Below are 20,400 nucleotides of genomic sequence, written 5' to 3'. Positions count from 1 at the left end.
TTTTTTTAAAGCTTTTTTTTTTTTACGTTTAGATTAGGTAACAAATTAGGGGTAACCACAAAAAACTAAAAGATTGCGTAGAAAGAATATCGAAATTTTGAAAAAAAAAAAGATTTGGAACCAAATCTAAAAACCCAATTAATTTAACAAATTAAACGATAGAATTAAAAAAAGAAATCTAAAGCATCACCAAATATACGTTATTGTTTACAGGACATTTTTGGTATTTTACACGTTAATACTTTGTCGCTTCTTTATATTTTTGAAAAGATCCCTAAATATTTTGTATTTTTTTTTATTTTTCTTAAAAAACCCATGATTAAAAATTAAAAGCAGAAGGATAAACAAAAAATTTAAAAGTATTATGATTCAAATACATATAAGTTTTAAAGTATATATATATATATATACGAAAATAGAAAACAAAACTTTTAATTTATTGTCTTTTTTGTTTAATTAATTATTTATTAAAGTAAAAAGGCAATTTGGAAGGAAGAGTAGGTGAAGGGTGAGGGTTCAGTTGATGCCTTTCAGCACTTCCAATTTATTGATCCAAGGAATATCATTAATAATTGAACTTTAAAGCTAACCTCAAATTTGCTGCCCTCCCCATTGTAATTCATAATCAATTTAAAAAGAAAAACCTATTAAGTATAAGTTTAGGTATAAAAATAAAACTAAAATCTACAAGCATAAACAATTTATTTTATAAAACTAATCAATTTCTATATATGAAAAACATTAAAAAAAAAAAAAAAAAAGTGTAAATTTGATGATGGAATTGGGGTCCCATAAATTTATCGTACTTATTATATGTTGATATTAATTGAAATCATATTGTTGGTTGGGGTTTGGGAACCACAAAAGAAAAAGAAAAGGTCACATCAGATTTATTTATAAAATTAGAGATTTGGCATTTTTGTTAATTAAGATGATAAAGAAGCCACGTTATTGTTATACCAAACGCTGTCTTATCGCTTCATTTAAATTATAAAGTCAATTATCCTTCCTGTCTTTTTATCAATATCAATCTTTCTTTATACTTCATTTTTCGTTTTATTATTTCTTGAACAAAAATATTTATTCGGATTTCCATAACTCAATATATTTATGAGTCTACGGCATAAAAATTAAAGATGTTATTTACTTTTTATTAAAGAAATAAACAAATGGACAATCATTCAGTATGAGTCATACCAACTTTAGTTTAGGATTAAAAAAAAACAAAGTTTCTTGTTTAAAAGAAATCACAAAGTTGGCGTATAGTGAAAAGATTTATCCACCATTTTATTCATACTTTATTCCAGTTTTGTGTGTTCCCAATATTAAATTCTAGAATTATTATACTTTAATTACCAAAATAAATAGAGTATTTTTCGATATCTATGTAATTTTTGTTACGGGTTATTTTGGACCAAAGATAGATGCATGAGAATGGAAAAGGTAATGGGTCAATGCCACGAAGCTTGACCTCGGCCTTGGCTTCTACCTCAACTCATGCCAAGGCTAATTCAAGGAACTTATCGATAGAGAGAGAGGTTGAAACGGAAAGTATCTACCTTTTAGAAAGTTCGTCGTTTTAAGATTCTGTTGTGAAAATTTTGCTACAAAGTTCATTTCTGGGAAGTATTTTATATGTTTGTTATAATTTAAAAGGATAACAGATTTGATCTTATGATTTCAAATATTCACTTCAATTTTATTCTTTATTTAGAAAAGAAGAAAAACCGATACTTTCCATAATTTGATCACACCCCAATGAAGGGATGGATATCAGTAATCAGTGTGTTACATCAACTATATACTCTACACACAGTGATTCGACAATGGTCTACGGAACCAGAGAAAGATTTTCATTCAAACAGATTGAATCAAACATTTATTCACAAAAGAAAAATCAACCGAATCCAGAAATGGTTTCACTAACAAAGTAACGGTTCAATTTTTTTAAAAATTTTACCTTAATTTCTTGCGGAAATGAACGAACCCTTTTGGAAACCAGCTTCCCCCTAACTGAGCAATTAGCATAGTGGGGAACTTCCCAAAACTGGCCGCAAGTTCATCCCTTCCTATAACACACTTCTTCCATTGCTCCTTATATTTAACCAAATACAAACTCATAAAACAACCAGAAGGAACACTTTTTAAAAATGGAGTATTGTAGATTTCTGATGGTGGCCTTTTTGTCGTTGGTGTTCTTCTTTCCTGTTAGCTTTGGTTGGGGAATTGACGGTCATTTTACTGTCTGCAAAATCGCTCAGGTTCTTCTCTTCACATTCTTCCACAAACCCTTTTCTCAAGTTTTACCTTTTTTCATGAAAATTTTGATCTTTGCTTTTTGTTGCTAACAGTCACGGTTGAGCAAAGCAGCAGCAGATGCAGTACAGGAACTGTTGCCAGAGTTCGCACAGGGAGATTTAGCAAGCGTTTGCATTTGGGCAGACAGAGTTAAGTTTCGTTATCATTGGTCCTCTCCTCTTCATTTCATTGATACTCCAGATTCCCTTTGCACTTACCAGTATGACAGTTGAGTTACCTCTTTTATCTCCATTCTTCTCTGTAGTCTGTTCTAATTTCTCCGAGCCTTCTTCTCTTATGGTTTTAAGATCTTGTCATTTGAATCTCGTAGGAGACTGCAAAGATGAAGCTGGAGAGAAAGGACGGTGTGTTGCTGGGGCCATTAACAACTATACTTCCCAGCTTCTAACCTACAATACTCAACCTTCTAACTCTGAATGTACTTTTCAAGAAAACGAGAATTTACACACTTTGCTTTCAATGACAAACCGATGAAATTGCTAATATGCTATGACTTTCTCATCATCAGATAACCTGACTGAAGCACTGCTTTTTCTTTCACATTTCATGGGAGACATCCATCAGGTATGATATGAAGCTTATGTACATGCTGTGTGCAATTATTTACTGAAATGGACTTGCGTAAAATGCAGCCTTTGCACGTGGGCTTCACGGGAGACAGGGGAGGAAACACAATCGACATTCATTGGTACACCAGGAAGCAAAATCTTCACCATGTAAGTATAATTACCCAACTTTATCTCTGTATCTTGGAAGTTTCCAGTTTTGAATCAGTGAAAATACTGTATTTCTCGTGATTCTAACAGGTGTGGGATAGCAACATAATCGAAACAGCAGAGGGCAAGTTCTATGACTTCAGTGTGGATGGCCTAGTTGATGCAATCCAAACGAATATAACGGTTACATAATTGATAATTCTATGTCAAAATCAATTAGAGAAACAAAGCTTGATTCTTATCATTACTTAGCAATTCTAATGCATTTTTGTCCCCTTTTTGGTGTTCTGATCAACAGAATGAATGGGCAGATCAAGTTGAAGAATGGGAAAAGTGTGGTTCTGATGAAGTACCATGCACAGAAATGTATGTGGCACAAGAAACAGTCTGTTAATCCTTCCAATTTTAGAACACGAACTTCCAATAATTTACCATCAGTTTTCATTGAAATATTCAGATATGCATCAGAAAGTATTCAGGCAGCCTGTGACTGGGCATACAAAGGCGTATCTGAAGGTTCTACACTAGCAGGTACATTTCTTACAACACTTGGTTCAGTTGTTCTTTGAGCAGAAGAATTTTTAACTTGAAAAAAAACTGCAATGCAGAGCGATATTTCGCCTCGCGTGTGCCAGTACTGAACCTACGTTTGGCACAAGGTGGAGTCAGATTAGCAGCTGCTTTAAATCGCATCTTTGGTTCATAGACATTCCTCTAGTTTATACTATTAAGAAAAGGCCTGCAAGAAATAGTTATTCTTCAAGTTAGTGCTGAAAAGTTGTCCTTAATAAGTCTATGTAAACTTGTAAAACAATCAGCGCCATGAGGTGAATAAAGTTCTTCCAGGAATATCATTCTCCTTGACTGACTTATTTCTTTCTTTTGAATTACTTTATCTAGACCATGCCACTTTTAGCTAAGCATCTTTCTTGTCAACTATAGTTCTCTCAATTCAAACAAAAAGAAACAAAAGGAGCCACATTGCAAATACTTTTCCCTTTACTAGAATAATAATTCGAAAGCAATATGCTTTGAACAACCTTAAAAAATTTGCTTTTCTTTCCCACTTTATCAGTTTATTTTGCATATGACTTGTTTTCAAGAAGTACCGCCAAGGAAGGTCTTTTCAACCTGAGTTTGTAAATGATGACAAGTCGTGTATTTAGAAAATTAGGTAAAATCAACTAGTCTTGAAATCAAAAGTAGGAAGCAATTATTTAGAAAAAGACTCCGATGTAGCTTCCAAGTCATTCAAACAAAATAGAATAGTTCAAAATGGGAAGATTGTGTCTCATGCTTGTGTGCTCTTCATCCACCGACCACCACCAATCTAATTAATATTTCATAGACTAGTAAGCTGAATATGCAATCTGATTACATGATAACAAGCTGAGCACACACAATCTGTTGCTTCATAGTCAACTTAATCGCACAAGTAGATTGATACAACCTCATTATAATTAAATCAAGATTAAATAACTAAGGCATAACTCTAATTTAGTTTAGTGAGCAAAGCAGCAAACGTCACCTTTCTATGGTTTCTTCACAACAAGGACAGGACACTTGGCATTTTGAACGCAATAGTTGCTCACACTCCCTATAAGAGCTCTGTATGAGATATACATTAATTTCATTAGCATCTAAGACATAAATAAATAATGTACATCTATTCATCTAAATCGATAGACACTCTGCAAGTAACAAAAGTGAAAACTTAAGCTTTCAAATTCTTAAATATCATCATTTTAAATCTAATAGATACTAAGCATGGTTTATAAGTATTTAACCCATGCAGGTATTTTGACACCTAATGAGAGTTGTTCTAAACAAAACTACATCCAAACAAGTTTAAGAAAGTAGTCAAAAGGCTCCATAAAAACAGATTTCGAAAAACCAAGACTCTTCTCCTGAACTAACCTCTTAATCCTCCCAAGGCCACGATCACCCAAAACAAGCAAACTTATATTCAGCTTTTCAACCGTATCGCATATGGTCGTTCCAGGGTCCCCATCTTCTGTGATGGATATAGCAGCCACCTGGAGAATTAACTACAACAGTTACTAATTTTGTTCAGCATATAATATAATTTATGTCATCAAGAAATAAACATTAAACAAAGTACTTCTACAATAAGAGGGATGTTCTTGAATTAAACTAAATTTTATATTATGAGAGTTTGACATGAGAAGAATCCTATCATACCCCCCTTCCAGCACATATATCCTTTGCTTTCTCAAGAAGACCGCATCTAAGTTTCTTATCATTCTCTTGAATAGTATGAACAAACTCCGTATCTATTGTGTATAAAAAGGAAGTTGTACAAAAAAGAAATGGGATTAATTAATTACTTGAATAAGTTTGTGTGAAAGTGAAAAAAATGAGCAATACTTAACTGGATGGAAGTGGGAAATATGAGCGAGCGAGGCCGGAGGTGTAAGTGGTGGACGGCGGAGGTAGAGCCGTGAAGAGGAAAAGTGGGGAACTGGCTATGGATTCTTTAAGATTTTCAAGCACCCAGATTAGGGCATAGTAGCTATACTCACTCTCGTCTATGGCCACCATTACTCTCTTCTCCATTGCTGGGTTTGATTGGTGAAGGGGAAATAGCAAAAGCCCATAAAGTGAATTACGCCATGGAAAGCTGTAGCTCAGCTTCAATTAATCCTTGCCTTGGAGTGTTGATGGAAAAAATTGATGGTGATTTTTCTAGGGTTGTGCCACCAGCAAGGATTAAAAATCAGGATTAATTCCGTTGAATTTCTCCACCGATCACTCTGACTAAATCTATAACATTATCACATGTTGGATTATTTTGATAGATCGGCAAAAATATTTCAAACCAATATTTTATAATACATTTTTTTTCTTAAAAAAATAATTTCTTTTCCTTGAATTGTCTGCTCTCGTTGTGAACTAAAATTCAACTCGGTAAAAGTTGTAATGAAATTTTATTGATATTTCAATCTAATGAGCCTCAATCGGATTAAAGATTTGACCTTGAACTCTATCTTTAATTACCATTACATAACACACAGGTATGAAATTACACGACAATAGTACTAATGTTGTTCTGTTTTGAAGTGATGTTGTTGTCGTTGTTCCCCAACATAATCAGCAAATTTTGACAAAAGCTCTTCTGGGAGTCGCACTGGACGATTGCTTTTATTAACCCATACTGCCGTAGCCTTTGCATCTAAGATTGCCTATTTGCAATCCAATCCAATCACACACAAACAGTCATTAATAACCAATTAACCATCTAATTATGTTTAATCTCATTTCATTTCATTACTCACTACTACTAACCTCCATATTTGGAAGCTTGAAAATCAAGTGATGAACATAGATCCGTACCTTTGAGACTCCCACCACCCTCACTTTAAGAACAAATCTGTCTCCACTCTATATTTAATCACAATTCTATCAACTTTTGTAGTTTGATTAAACCAAACTTTATAATAATTAATGGGTTATCTTATGGTTAAGTAACTTAATCCATACTCTAAGTGGTGAAAGGAATTTCATCGACAAATCTGATAGTGCTAACGATTCCCCTCTCTCAGTAATTGCATCTCGACTCACTCCTATCCTTTCTAGCAATTCGTGACGACCTGTTTCATTATCAATTACAAAACTTACCTTACCAATTTAATTCATTAAACATAAAGTTTCTGTTTTCGAGTTTAGAGTTCAGAGTTTAGACCATGGTAGCAATAATCTGCATAAACGGCATTGTTGACTACACCGAATTGATCCAGCTCGTAATCACGAACTTTGAGTTCAAAATCTTGGAACCCATCCATCTTGTAACCTTGACTGTCAATCAACAATGTTAGATATTTTAGTTTATATATCGTAATTGTTGATTGGTGGTGATGAACAAAAAACAGAGTACCTAATGGAAACTGTTTGAGAAACAGAGGTTTTTGTTTTGCTGAAGAAAAATGGTGAAGAAGAAGAAGAAGAAGAAGGGAATTTGGTTTTAGTAGGTGAAAATTGAATCATTGGATTCATGGAAGCTGCTTGGAACTGCAACATTTCTTCTAATTGATCACTTAATTATCTTTTCTATCCATGAGAATTTGGGGAATGTTAATAGTATTAATAGTATGGACACTCTGTTTCTTCTTAATTTCTCATAAACGACTTTATAACAAATTAGTGACATTAATTATGTGTCATTATTGTTATTATTAATATCTTTGGTGATATTTTTCATCAATCAAAACTTTGAATTAAATTACATTTAATTTCTTTGGTGGAATTTGCATTGCTTCAAACTAGGGTTGGGCACCTAACCCTTTTGGCCATGCCACCAACTTATTATTAATATATCAATTACGGATGTAACAAAAAATCTAATAATCGAAAAACCAAACCAAACCAAATATGATTTGGCTTTTAGTATAAAGTTGGACATCACGGTTTGTATTTGAAGAAAACAAAAAGAAGTATTGGTTTGAATCGATTTTTTATTAGAAAACCAATCAAAACTAAATCGAACCAATGATTTGTAGACTATATATTCCTTGAAAATAAATTCTCCATGAGGTATCTTTATTATTTTTAATTAACTTATTCATATTTGTTGTTTTTAAATAATTTTCTGCAACCTTTTTAAAACTAACAATTTAGTCCTGAAACTATTTGGCTTTTAAACTTTCAAATTTGTTACAATCTAGCTATTGAACTTTATGATGTAAAGTTTTTCAGTGTGTAACAATGTTGTGTTAAGATTTAATTAAGATTTCTTGCATAGCTAGATCAATAAACTAATTAGAAATTGGATATACTAATAACTTACCAAGTATACATCGTAAAATTATAAAATATATCGTTATAAATTTGAAAATATGGAGATTAAGTGGTCAAATACTAAAGTGTAGAGATAAATAGAAAAAATAAATCATTATAAACCAAAGCACGTGGACTGAATTATTACTTTTATAAAAGTACAAGGACTAACAAATATTTTTAAATCTAAAAAGTTATAGTATGTGTTAGTCAAATTTTATTTAAAGAAAACAAAAAAAAAAAAAACAATTTTTTTAGCTCTCAAGATGGATTGACTTTTAAAAATATTAATTAAAGTGAATAACAAAACAAACAACTTGAAAAAAAAAAAGTTTAGAAAATAAAATAGATTCATCGACTATAAATAATTTGGTAACATACATATGGCTCATATAGTAAACTTTGGTATCAATATTGGACTCTTCCATTTAAGGTATATCAACAAATGAATATTTTAATAATTGAAAAGAAGTCATAGAATAAAATAGATTTCTCAAATACAAAATGGTGAAAACATTATTATTTTAACAATAATGATGCAAGAGACATTTGAAAATATTCTCGAGTGCCAATATGAAAAGCTTCTTTTTTTTTTTTTTTTCTCAAATAGAGAAGATGGATATCAGTATGAAACTTTTATCCGTATACAAATCTACAACTTATGGAATAGATCTTGTTCAGTTGGTTCATTGAACAATATACTTTTTAATACTGCAAAAGCTATGAAAATCAAAGTGATGTTGTGTGTATATGAACCACAGATTGAGTATTAGTGGTATGAGTATATGAGAAAAGGCAAGAATTCATTACTATGGACTTCAGTATATGAATCAGATTTTTGCTGAGTACCTCACTTGCACTCGTGATCCTGAACAAATTGACCAAATTTGGATAGAAACTCTTGTGGAATACGCACTGGGCGATAATTTTTGTTAAGCCAAACTGCTGTACCCTTCGCCTCCAAGATTGGCTACGGAAAGAAAACAAGACAGGAAATGGTATTACAAAGTAACCAAGCATCCAGATAAGTTGATATTGTAAGGCAAATTATAAGTTCCATTACCAACCTCCATATTTGGAAGCTTGAAAATGAAATGATCAATGTAGAAGCGAGCAACTGATATGCCTGAGATCCTCACTTTAACAACAAATTTGTCACCACTCTAGTTGCATTCATAAGACAATATAAGAGTAGTAAGATATTGAGTAAATAAATTACTTTTATAGCTTAAATTGTTCTATCAAGTTATCAGTCATCCAATGTTAACTACAAAAGACATCGTACTCTAAGTGGTGCGAGGAACTTCAAAGACAATTCTGATAAAGCTAATGCATCTCCATCACGAGCAACTGCATCAGGACTGAGGCCTATACTTTCCAGCAGTTCATGACGACCTGATTAAGTCCACGATTTAATGTCTTGAAAATCAAATATAACATGTTTTGAATTCAGCGATAACGCTTTGAGAATAGTAAGATTCAAGTAATCATGCTAAAACATAACAATGATTGAAATCTTGGTGGAGAAATAGTACTTCTATGATCTATTTCCCAACTCAATCGAAACACTTCAAAGTTTTGAGCCTACCGCAAAAATCATCTATGAACATCAGTTAATATTCAACATTTTACATCTTCCAGACTAATGCCCCTCAAATTTTAGGCTTATCAACTATCATGAAAAAAGGATATAGTTCAGTGAACAAAGGGAGTTATCAAGATATCTTAACGTTAACTTCAGCAAAAACAGAAAAGAATAATTTATAGTGTTTTCAAACAGCATTCTGTCTACAAACTAAATATTATTATTGAAGTAACTGGTTCTTGCATCAACCATTTATACTGCTTAAACACCACTTCCCCAGAAAATAAATAACCATAATGGTTATAAACTACAATGAGATGTAATGCTTATTAGCTTCAGACATAATTTCTGGGCACATTAGACAAAAACAAACACCAACATTTGAAACGGGAAGGCTCCACACTTACATACAATTTCCTCTCTGAAATAATGAAAAGATACCCAGAAAAAAGAGGGAGTGAAGAAAAACAACATAAAGAAACAGAACGCTGGAGAGGAAAAATAAAGTCACCCCAATTCACTCAAGGATCAGTAGAAGAAATAAGAATAATGAGCAAAGAAATTTTGAGAAAGATAGTCACTGAGAAGCTTTAAAGAAGTGGATGTTTGATTTTACCATGTTGGCAATAACTTGCATAAACAGCATTGTTCACAACTCCAAATTGATCCAGCTCATAATCACGAACTTTGAGTTCAATATCTAGGAAAGTATCCATCCTGTCATGGTCAAGGTGTAATATGTTCAATCTTTAACATTTTTCAATAATTTTATCCAAACCAAAACGAAAGACATCAATTCAGGATAATTTCAGCAGAAACAACAATTCATCCCCTAATTGTAGAAACCGATGCAGCTACATAAAAAAAAAAATTCCAAACACTCCACCCGAATTCCAAACAAGAGTAAAGATGAAACGATTATCAAAATCATTAGCAATTGTTTTCCCCGAGAGAGGGGGCGGGGAGACATAATGCGCGAAGGCCGCTAATGTCGACGGAGCAGAAGCCGTGGGGGACAACATATGTCAAAGATCTTAACAGAGAATACTAAATTGGACAAATAGATTGAAAATTTCTGAAATGTGTGAAGTACCCTTTGCCGGCTTTGAGATCAAAAGAAGAAGAAGAGATAGAGCTTCTGGTTACTGGGAGTGATTGTAGGCGTAAAGATGTCGACCGCCGGGCGCTGGGGAAGACAACTGATGGAGGGGTTGGGAATCCATTAGTTTTTTCATGGAAAATCGGAGGCGGCGATTGAATCGGAGTAATGGAAGCCTGCAACATCGCGCGGATTCTTGTGCTGTCGTCGGCGGATTTGTTGAGAAATGGCAATCGGAGTGGGGCTAACCAAGGCGCCAGAATGAAGTTGTAAGTCCTCGTGACAGGGCGTGGGTTCGAATCCCACCTCTGACCATTTCTCGTGGTGCATATAACAATTATATAAATAAAGATTATTTCGAATAAATAAGAAAGCTAAATCTTGTTAAATATTTTAACGAAATTTTCATAAATATAACAAAAATATTTATGGTCATGCTATTAGTCATTTTTTAAATATGATAGATTTGTCCTCTCGTCTTTCATACAAATTTTTTGTATCGTTTAGATTTAACCATTACCAAACAACAAATATAAGTTGATGCGGGTATTTTTTTATAGTTTTATTTGTGAGTAGGTAGGTTTTTTCAGTTTTCGAAATTGTTCAATACAATATAAATATTTTGACGCTTCTTTATATCTTTTAAAATACCCCTACTTTCAAATGACGTTGGAAATTGTTTAAAAAACATCCGAAATAGTCTTGTGGAAAATAATTTGCCTTTTTAAATTTCATAGTAAAAAGGATATATTTTATTAAACTTTATTTCAAAGTTGTCTAAAAAAACATTAGAAATAATCTCATGGGAAACAATTTGTCTTTTAGTAAAGAAAAAATATACTTATAACTACAAATTTTAGTTAACTATACTAAAAATGAGTATCGATTAGGATTATATTGAGTTAAAAGATATTTTTGAATAACTTAAAATTTCAAGTTTGTTTTCTGAAAGACATAAGCAAACAGTGTTGTCAACTCTATTAGTTTTTTTTATTTTTCTCATTGATTTAAAATTAATATTAAGAGACATAGGCTTACTACATAGCTAGGAGGTTAGAGGTTCAATTCACCTACTTAGGAATTAATTTCTTGAGAGTTTTATTAGGTTATCCAATGAGACTAGTTGAGGTTTACTCAACTTTAAACCCAACCTAATTTGACAAACTTGAAAAATTCAATCAAACCCAACTCAAGTCTTAAATCGGATAGTCTAGTTATTGGACGATTTGAAGACTTCTAATATTGTTTCTTATTCTAACGCAACCAATATGTAAGCATGAAAAATTGAGCAATCAATCGTAAAAAAGCGAAAAATACATTCATTAGACATCATGCTAAGCTTAACCAAGTAGCTCTACCAAAGTCCTAATTACTTGTCACTCCCATACGAGCTCTCATTCGTTTAATCTAAAAAATGTAATAATATGAAAATTTCAATCTTAAGAAAAAAGTGTATATATATATATATATATTACCATTAAGCTTGTTTGTTAACATAAAAAAAGAAATGTTATTTCAAGTAGACTTAAGAAAACCGTATTTGTTGGTCCATGAGGTCACCCAAATTTGACCTTCATCATTCTTAATATTCAAAGTACCCCCACTCTACAATTTTTTTTTTCTTTTTTTTTTGTATATTATATTTTTCTCTGAAAACGTAAAAATTTAAGCTATTAATCAATATTGCTATGTCTGTTTCCCTTCTTAGAAAAGAAAAATATATACATATGAAAAAATTATAAAAAAAACAAATCAAATCAACTCATTCTCCCATTGAGGATGCAAAAATTGTAAGGCAAATATATATTATAAAAAAATAATAATAGATTTTGTCCACATGTAAACTTGTCTAGGAAAGAAGTAAGGCCATAACGCCACGGCGGACGAATTCAACACCAACTGGCACCAATTCTTCCATTAACCTATTAACCAAATATTAATATATATATATCTATATCTATCTATGCATTAAGCCACCGCTCTTCACTCTCAATTAAATCATGAATCCTAAGGATTGATTTTGGAACTATTTTCTCTTTTTTCTTTTTTCACTAAAAATTAAACATTATTCTTTATTCCGGAACAACACACAAGAAGAATGAAATGTAATTATAATTAATACACAAGAATTAGCGTTCTCAAACCCATGGAATCAAAACACACAAATACACAAATCTCTCTACTGGTTAATCAATGTGCAATTATTTCTCGATTCCAGAAGATGGAGCTTCATCATACGTCTTCATCCATGGATTTTAAAGCTTAGCAGCGTTGTTGCAAGTTGCCGGCCGGTTCTCTAACTTCTAACCCTCCTTCTCCATTCACTTCTCCTTACTATCTCTGCATAATCAATACCCACAAATTTTAAGTTTTCAATAACACAAGATTGCGATCAGACAAGGGTTATTTGAATGACGTTAGATCGAAACAGATTTGTTATCCGTACATTTTCAATCGAGAGGAAAAGAAACAGGGCGACGCCCGGGAAATTTACCTTTCCGTTTTCTTGGATTTCCGGCACCTCGTAGAGATCGGGGGTGATCTCCGTCAACCATAAGCCTGGAAAAAGCGTCTGTAATGGGGAGGGAGAGAGAGTTGAATACCCAATTTCAGATAAGATTAAAAGGTTAAGAGCAAAAAAAAAAAAAAAAAAAAACGGAGGAGGTGGAAGAAGAAGAAGAACCCTACATCCATTTGATTTTGTACAATTCTGGGCCTCTTTTTGGGCCGTCGCGGCGGCCTGCGTTCAATCATAGCCATAAAATCCTCTTCGATCTCCTTTTTGGAAAGTGATACCGAGAATTTCTCCCTTTCCTTCTTCTCCGTTACCAACCGCCGCCCTGAAGACTTCACGCTACCGCCACCGTCACCGCTTCTCAACGGCGAATTACGAATCGGCTTTTTCTCCGACCTCTTCTCGATCTTCAACACTTTACCACCGCCGCCGCCGCCTTTACCTTCGGTAATTGTATCAATCGGAGCCTTCGATGCAACCTTTCTCACCCTTAAACTCCACGGTCTTAACTCCTTCTCCGGTTCCGGTGCCGGCACCGACGCCGCCGGCGGCGCCGCCGGAATTTTTTTCTCCGGGATGGTCATATCGCCGTCATCGCCATCGTCATCGTCGACCACTCCATCTCTCCAGAATGCGACCTTCATTCTATCGGCAGCGGTTTTTAGATCAATCATGAGTTTCTCTCTCACCGCCGCTATATCTTCATCGCCATCGTAATTATCGTGGATCTTGGACTTAGAAGCCCTAGGTCTCTTGGCGGAATCCTTAAATAACGTGGGCTTGTCGGTGTGAAACTTCCGGCAGTTGAACCGGTGAGCGGAAGAAGGACGGCGATCGACCGGGGGAGGAAGGTCGTCGTCGTCGTCGGTGTGAGGGGCATCGGAGTCCAATTTCATACAGCGGAGATACCTCTGATTTCCCCACTTCAAAAAGGGGAGGGTGAAATTGTGAAGCGGCTTCGATCTCTCGAGTCCCATCGCCATGGTGTTTAGTGGTGTTTGTTGGGAATCGGCACAAACCATAACCTCGCCGACAGAAAATCGAAGGGAGGGTGACGGAGATCAGATCGCTTCGCCTAAAACAATATGGGAAGGGAAAATATGGAAAAGTTATAGAGATTTTCGAGGGTCCATTGGTTGGTGAAATTGTTCATATTACTTAGGTTGCGGGAACGGAATATCGCCGGAGAAGGCCAGATTATATACAAAAAGAGACTACGGGTTTGAGAGGTGGGCTTTTTAATTTTCATTTCAAGGGCTTTGCTTTTTCATTTTTAATTTTCAAAAAAATTAGTTTTAATTTTTAATTTTGCGACACGTTTTTTGGTTTCTGTGGATGCTACTAAAAAGCGCCGATTACGCTATCATGCGCATTGGATTGAAGATTCCAAAAGGGTTCCACATGATATGACGTCGTTTTGAATTTAAGGGCAAGTCGAATTTATATCTTATTTTAATTAAATTACAGCTTTGACCCTAAGTTTCTTCCATCCTTATATTTTTTAATTTTCTATATTTAAAATAAAATAAAAACCTAATAACCGTTTAAACTTTCTCTGCTTATTTAAATATTTTGAATAAATGAAAAATCTAAAAAGTCCATTAACCTAAGAAGACCTATTACAATTTTTCTAAAAATTAAAATACTAAACATATATGGTGTGGATCAATTGACACTATTTTTTTTTTCCTTTATTCATTTATAAAAATATTCTTCCTTATACATTTCATCATTCAAATTTTGGTGGATAACAATTTAAGCCCTTTTGTTTTTGTTTTTGTGTTGTATTTATTCATTTATTATCTTTTTTTTTAATATTAATAAAAATCATGCTAATTTTTTAAAACTCAAATATATATATATATATATATATATATATATATATTTATTTATTTATTTATTTATTTATTTATTTTTTAGAACTCAACTATAGATCAAGAAGAAAAACATATTTTTAATAAATGCAAGAAAAAAAAAACTCATTTGATAATTATTTTGCTTGTTTTGATTTTTAAAAAATAATATTGATTTCTTACCACAATATACAATTTTAAGTGTAAAAAAGAATTTTTAGCCAAATTATAAAATATGTATATTTATTTGTCTATTTATTATTTTAAAACTATTCTTATTTGTTTTCAAATTTTGACTCAATTTTATAATTTATCGATAAAAGAGAGAAAAATAAAAAAGTTTGAAATGGAAGTAATGTACGTATGAAAATCACAAATTGAATAGTTAACAGAGAAAAAAAGTGATTAACAAAGAAGCTGAAAACATTAAAAAAAAAAAAAAGTTAGAGTTTAACTTTAAATTATTTATTACTAAAATTTACTAAAAGGAATAAAACATTTTGAATAAAAACAAAATACTAATCTAGAGCTTTAATGGTTATTGTTAAAGAATAATTCTAGGATTAAACTTTTATGAAATTGATAATTAAAAATAATTACTAGTGTAAAAAATAAAGCCATGAAATTTCTAAAAGTTTAAATAATTCATTTTCTAAAAACAATGAAATTTCTCGAGAAGTCTCAAACTTGAGTTGATCTCATAAATTAGCCAATTAATCGAATGATTATTGAAACTCGTTTTTAATAAAACAAAGATAAATATTATAATACTTATTTAATCTTTATATTTTTAAACTCGTCAAACTTTATTGTATATAAAGATTTAGATTAACTTTTTCTAGGCATTTTTATTGTCTATTAACATGTCTAAAAAGTTTACACATTTGGTAGGTTTTTTTCTCCTGAAATTATTGTTATTATTTGACTTGTTCTAATTGAAAAAATTATTGTCGTAGTGACAAAAAAATTTAATTTGTTAAAAATATAGAAACTTAACAATTGGACATTTAAAAACATGAATACTAAAATCAAATGAACAAAATAATATTATTTTAACCAACCCATGAGTACATGGCTTATCCCTTTCAATTTCTATGCATTACTTAACTCAACATGACAACACATCTAAATATAGGAGCGATTGTTTGAGTCTATTTTTTATCAAACAACTCTCGAACTGGTCACAGTTAATCAATTGTTCTAAATGTTGGTTTAAAATCTTAGAAATATTTTTTGAAAATTCTAGATTTGAAATTTTTTCAAGCTAGCCCTAACGGCCGACTATAGTTTAGTCGGTTACTCAAATTTTCAACCCTAAACCCTAAACCTTTATTATTGACTTTTTTTTTTTATATAAAAAAATAATGATAACATAAAATAAAAAATTTATTGTATCGAAAAAAAACTATTTAACTTTAATACTTATAGATAGATTGGTGGTTATTCTGTCGTCAATCTCTTACAACCTAAGTTCAAATTTTACTTAGGTAATTTATTTTTTATATTTTTCTTTTAGATCCATCAACATATTTAGTTTTTAATCTCAAAAATTGTACTGGTTCAACCTATGTACTTTACAAACAATAAAACTAAACTTTTAAATATTTTTTTCTTTGTATCAAACGATCTTAAAACTCATTTGAATTGAACAATAGCAACGAGTGATTCAATATTTTTTAAAAAAATATTCAAGAAAAAACTAAATACAAGAAAAAGATTAAATTTTATTATACCAATTAAGTTTTATATCTAATAGATAATTATCCATAAAAAAATTATGTACATCAAGAAAGTATTAGACATAAAATTGAAAGTCATTTCTTAGTTAATGAAACCGAAAGTTTAAAAGTAAGATTTATCCTTTAAACTTTTAAACTCCAATTGTATTGTATTTTTAAGTAAGTCTTAGATTTAAGTTAATTTCTATTGTAAGTATATTTTGTAACGACCCAACTCTTTATACTAAGCTGAGGTCGTTACCAAAAGGGAACAATGACAAGAGACACTTTTTTTGAAACGAGGGAAGAATAAATTTTCATTAAAAATGGAATATTAAAACATTGAAACATAAACGCGGAAGCAAAACTGAGTCCCCATATGGCATGTCACGGATTCTTCTCTATCGCTCGCCAGCTTTCGTCTACCTTTACCTTCGCCTGAAATGTTAAACATAGAAAGAGTGAGTATAAACATATACTCAGTAAGGGACCTAATACTAGTCCCGCTAGGTGTCTGTTAACTTCCCATTAGAGTCCTGAAAAATGGTACCCAATCTCTGGCACGTTCCCGAACACGTGCAACATGCGCTCCCGTAGGAACGAAAATCTGGTCTTCGGTGTCCCGAGGGAGCACCTAGGACATGCTGGTCTGTAGTGAACCCGGGGGTAACACTAAGACAATCGGGATGCGAGGACCCCGTCGAATCACTCGAATCATATCTATATCCATGCTAGACTGGCGTCCCGTCGAACCACACAGTCCTAAATAGGTGGTGATCCCGAAGGACACCCATGCAGGTACGACTCTAATAGACAAAGTTAACAGAACACCCTATCCATAGCATGTAGCATAACATAACATCATAACATGGCATGAGTATTAATCTTAACGTCCTTAATCATGTGATTAATATATCATGCATTAACAATCATCAACAGTCATCAACAACATACTACCGGTCATTAACATAACATCAGCCATCATCAATCATCAACATAATAATCTCAGTCATCATCATCAACATCAACTATCATCATAATCTCGGTATAATCATTATCATCAAATTATGCATTTTAGCTACCATCAATGCATAATCATAATTACATGCGGTCTCTTGAATTCAGTTCGAAGGTCTAGTAGGAGAATCTCTTACCTGGAGATTTTAGCCAAACAAAGGTAGTTCCTAGTTGACAGTAAAAATTCTCCAATTAACTTGATCCTAATCATAAAAGGAAAACTTAGTATCTTAATTAATGAAATTAGCAATTGGCTAACATCCAAAAATTCTCCCAAATTAATTAACTTTCTAAAAAAAAGGGTTGAAACCAATTCAACCTTGATTGGGAAAAATCCAAGATTTAAATCTTAAAAAGTTTAGTCAATTGAACCTTTAAAGAAACCTCAAATAGATCCAAAATTAAATTAATAAAATATTAATTTTATTTTATTTGCTTACCAAGGTTACTCAAATGGAGGTTGAAAAATCCTCTTATCCTTGATGAAAAATTCATCACTTTAAATCCTCAAGCTTCCAAATAGACCAATCTTAACTTCAACTGAGGCGGCGACAGCAGAGGGTTATCTTAGAGAAGAAGATGAAGAACCTTTTTCTTTTTCCTTTATTTTCCAACTTAAGCATTCCAATCTATTTATAGACCCAAATAATAATAATAATTATTATTATTATTATTTCCTTTTCCTTTTCCTTTTAGGATATATATAATAACAATAATATTTATTATTATTATTTTCTTTTCCTTTTCCTTTTAGGATATATATATAATACCAAAAAATATACATATATCTTTATTCCCATTATCTTTCCTAAATCAATGCCTTAATCTTAGGCATTTATAACTATTAGTAATAATAATAATACTTCTTTATTATTATTATTTTTCTCTCACCAAAATCTACAATAAATATATATTTATTTAAACCATTATTCTCTCTTGCAAATAAATATATATCTTTTTTGTCCAATCAAATCAACCATCTCTCTCCTTATGGATTATCTTCTTTTCCAAACAAATATAATTATATTCCATCATATAATTAACTTCACTTTTCCATATTATTAATTAAATATATATATCCATATATATATACTCAATTAATTACAATTCCACAAAAACTAACTTTTCCCTCCAAAATCTCAAATTAACTTAAGTCCTCAATTAATTTAATCAATCAAATCTTTTCCAATAAATCACTTATAACTTCCACAACATGAATTGTCTTAAACCAACCATAACAACTTCACTCCATAATCAAGATTTATCTTTCTGCAGAATAATTAATTATCATCCACAATAATTAATTATTATTTACCTTTCTTCCAAAATAATTAATTATCTTCTACAATAATTAATTATTATTTATCTTTCTCCAAAATAATTAATTATCTTCCACAAAAAAAATTAATTATTGTTTATCTTTCTCCAAAGTAATTATCCTTTTACAAATAATTAATTATTGTTTATCTTTCTCCAAAGTAATTAATTATCCTTTTACAAATAATTATATTTTCCCAAAATATAATTATTTTACTTTTTCTCCTTTAATAAATATCCTTTCTCCAAAACACAACTATTTTTTCCTTAAATAATTATATTTCAACAAATATAATTATCGTTTCCTTTAACATAATAATTATATATATATTTCCACATATACATATAATTATTCAATCTCCAACAAACTTTCCACCCCACAATTTAATTAAATAACATCCATAATTATTTAATTAAATTCAACTTCAACAACACTAAAAATCCACAACTTTACTTAATTCTCTTAACCTACCATTTAAACAAAAACTTAACAAACACCACGTGCCAAAACCTCTAATTAATTAAATATTCATCCAAGAAATATTTAATTAATTTCAATTTCCACCTAAAACAAATAATTCTCATTAAATGGATTCAAAATAACGCCCAATAAATTATCTTAATTTTTGGGGCGTTACATATTTCTTATAAATCATATTGTTGAGAGCTAAACATTATTAATGTTGAAATTATAAATATTGAGTTATTTGAAAGCCATAATTATTATTGGTTAAGTTGTCCTCCTAAACCAACTTTTCTATCATTACCACACAAACAATATTTAGTATTGGATAAATGTATATAAATATATTTAATTACTTTCTCCAATTACATATCATACTATATTTTAAATTAAATCACCACATCAACATAACTCAAATCTAACTTGTTTGACCCACCACATTTCATATATTGCCAATATAAAATAAAATACCCATATATATATATATATGAAATGAAATGAAAACATTGTAATATTGTAATATACTTTTTCGTGATAGTGTTAGAAATTTATCAAACATCAATTCTCTCGTTCGTCTTTTAAAGTATTCCATGATATTTATTTTAAAAGCTAAAAAATTAAAATTAAAGTATATTTAGTTTAATTAGAAAATTGAAACTATTCTCTCACATTTTTAATTATGGTTTTTACCGTAATTAAGAAATTTATTCAAAATAAAAAATTGAGGTTTTTCTTAAGCTCGTGCATGCTATTTTAAACTCTAAATTTATATGTTATGGTGTACTCTCCCCATGAGTTAAAAACAAAAGTAAATAATTTTGATTTTTTTTTCATTATTAGATTTTGATTACGAACAATATTTTTAGTTAAAAAAATTAGAAAAAAAAAAGGAGTATAAATTTAGAAAATTAGAAACTAGATAAATAAAAGGGTTATAGGAAAAAAAGAAAGAAAAAAAAAAAACTCTAATAGTTAATTCAATCAATTTTTGAAAACCACTTACC

General features: G+C 31.2%; 5 protein-coding genes across 6 annotated transcripts; 1 reads left to right on the top strand and 4 right to left on the bottom strand.

Annotated features, from left to right (window-relative positions):
* Positions 1-2,124: 2,124 nt before the first annotated feature.
* LOC103489294 (endonuclease 2) lies at positions 2,125-3,893 on the top strand. Its single transcript, XM_008448389.3, has 9 exons — positions 2,125-2,261; positions 2,352-2,526; positions 2,630-2,737; positions 2,828-2,883; positions 2,952-3,035; positions 3,126-3,218; positions 3,334-3,401; positions 3,493-3,566; positions 3,644-3,893. Exons 1-9 carry the CDS (start codon positions 2,151-2,153, stop codon positions 3,739-3,741), a joined length of 867 nt encoding a protein of 288 aa, XP_008446611.1. The 5' UTR covers positions 2,125-2,150; the 3' UTR covers positions 3,742-3,893.
* Positions 3,454-5,844, bottom strand: LOC103489292 (uncharacterized). 2 transcript variants are annotated; one of them, XM_051091074.1, is made up of 5 exons: positions 5,429-5,844; positions 5,238-5,329; positions 4,953-5,083; positions 4,564-4,643; positions 3,454-3,774 (listed from the first exon to the last, which is right to left on the bottom strand). In XM_051091074.1, the coding sequence occupies exons 1-4, from the start codon at positions 5,610-5,612 to the stop codon at positions 4,568-4,570; spliced, it is 483 nt and encodes a 160-aa protein (XP_050947031.1). In that variant the 5' UTR covers positions 5,613-5,844; the 3' UTR covers positions 3,454-3,774; positions 4,564-4,567. The 2 variants fall into 2 exon arrangements, with proteins under 2 accessions (XP_050947031.1, XP_008446610.1); XM_008448388.3 differs by having other exon boundaries at positions 4,953-5,071; positions 5,429-5,843.
* Positions 5,845-5,954: 110 nt separating this feature from the next.
* LOC103489291 (acyl-acyl carrier protein thioesterase TE3, chloroplastic-like) lies at positions 5,955-7,171 on the bottom strand. Its single transcript, XM_008448386.3, has 5 exons — positions 6,931-7,171; positions 6,739-6,851; positions 6,537-6,646; positions 6,342-6,437; positions 5,955-6,238 (listed from the first exon to the last, which is right to left on the bottom strand). The coding sequence occupies exons 1-5, from the start codon at positions 7,071-7,073 to the stop codon at positions 6,095-6,097; spliced, it is 606 nt and encodes a 201-aa protein (XP_008446608.1). The 5' UTR covers positions 7,074-7,171; the 3' UTR covers positions 5,955-6,094.
* LOC103489290 (acyl-acyl carrier protein thioesterase TE3, chloroplastic-like) lies at positions 5,955-10,828 on the bottom strand. The gene is made up of 6 exons (XM_008448385.3): positions 10,508-10,828; positions 10,031-10,131; positions 9,115-9,224; positions 8,897-8,992; positions 8,679-8,799; positions 5,955-6,851 (listed from the first exon to the last, which is right to left on the bottom strand). The coding sequence occupies exons 1-5, from the start codon at positions 10,696-10,698 to the stop codon at positions 8,680-8,682; spliced, it is 618 nt and encodes a 205-aa protein (XP_008446607.1). The 5' UTR covers positions 10,699-10,828; the 3' UTR covers positions 5,955-6,851; position 8,679.
* A 1,780-nt stretch (positions 10,829-12,608) lies between these two features.
* On the bottom strand, positions 12,609-14,297 carry LOC103489295 (uncharacterized). The gene is made up of 3 exons (XM_008448390.3): positions 13,202-14,297; positions 13,008-13,085; positions 12,609-12,853 (listed from the first exon to the last, which is right to left on the bottom strand). The coding sequence occupies exons 1-3, from the start codon at positions 14,048-14,050 to the stop codon at positions 12,848-12,850; spliced, it is 933 nt and encodes a 310-aa protein (XP_008446612.1). The 5' UTR covers positions 14,051-14,297; the 3' UTR covers positions 12,609-12,847.
* Between the last annotated feature and the right edge of the window lie 6,103 nt (positions 14,298-20,400).

The sequence above is a fragment of the Cucumis melo genome, chromosome 10 (assembly GCF_025177605.1).
Source record: "Cucumis melo cultivar AY chromosome 10, USDA_Cmelo_AY_1.0, whole genome shotgun sequence".
Lineage (NCBI taxonomy): Eukaryota > Viridiplantae > Streptophyta > Magnoliopsida > Cucurbitales > Cucurbitaceae > Cucumis > Cucumis melo.
The sequence above is the reverse complement of the archived record's forward strand: the minus strand, read 5'-3'. Positions and strand labels throughout refer to the sequence as shown.

Excerpts from the sequence above, each read along its gene's own strand:
- LOC103489291 (XM_008448386.3), bottom strand. The coding sequence starts at position 7,073 with ATGTTGCAGTTCCAAGCAGCTTCCATGAATCCAATGATTCAATTTTCA. Across the intron at positions 6,852-6,930 it reads TCTCAAACAGTTTCCATTAG|TCAAGGTTACAAGATGGATG; the intron begins GTACTCTGTTTT and ends GTTGATTGACAG. Across the intron at positions 6,239-6,341 it reads TCAAGCTTCCAAATATGGAG|GCAATCTTAGATGCAAAGGC; the intron begins GTTAGTAGTAGT and ends GATTGCAAATAG.
- LOC103489292 (XM_051091074.1), bottom strand. The coding sequence starts at position 5,612 with ATGGAGAAGAGAGTAATGGTGGCCATAGACGAGAGTGAGTATAGCTAC. Across the intron at positions 5,084-5,237 it reads ATATATGTGCTGGAAGGGGG|TTAATTCTCCAGGTGGCTGC; the intron begins GTATGATAGGAT and ends TAACTGTTGTAG. Across the intron at positions 4,644-4,952 it reads GGCCTTGGGAGGATTAAGAG|AGCTCTTATAGGGAGTGTGA; the intron begins GTTAGTTCAGGA and ends TATCTCATACAG.
- LOC103489295 (XM_008448390.3), bottom strand. The coding sequence starts at position 14,050 with ATGGTTTGTGCCGATTCCCAACAAACACCACTAAACACCATGGCGATG. Across the intron at positions 13,086-13,201 it reads TTGTACAAAATCAAATGGAT|ACGCTTTTTCCAGGCTTATG; the intron begins GTAGGGTTCTTC and ends TCCCCATTACAG.
- LOC103489290 (XM_008448385.3), bottom strand. The coding sequence starts at position 10,698 with ATGTTGCAGGCTTCCATTACTCCGATTCAATCGCCGCCTCCGATTTTC. Across the intron at positions 9,225-10,030 it reads TGCAAGTTATTGCCAACATG|GTCGTCATGAACTGCTGGAA; the intron begins GTAAAATCAAAC and ends GGACTTAATCAG. Across the intron at positions 8,800-8,896 it reads TCAAGCTTCCAAATATGGAG|CCAATCTTGGAGGCGAAGGG; the intron begins GTTGGTAATGGA and ends TTCTTTCCGTAG.
- LOC103489294 (XM_008448389.3), top strand. The coding sequence starts at position 2,151 with ATGGAGTATTGTAGATTTCTGATGGTGGCCTTTTTGTCGTTGGTGTTC. Across the intron at positions 3,036-3,125 it reads GGAAGCAAAATCTTCACCAT|GTGTGGGATAGCAACATAAT; the intron begins GTAAGTATAATT and ends TGATTCTAACAG. Across the intron at positions 3,567-3,643 it reads TGAAGGTTCTACACTAGCAG|AGCGATATTTCGCCTCGCGT; the intron begins GTACATTTCTTA and ends ACTGCAATGCAG.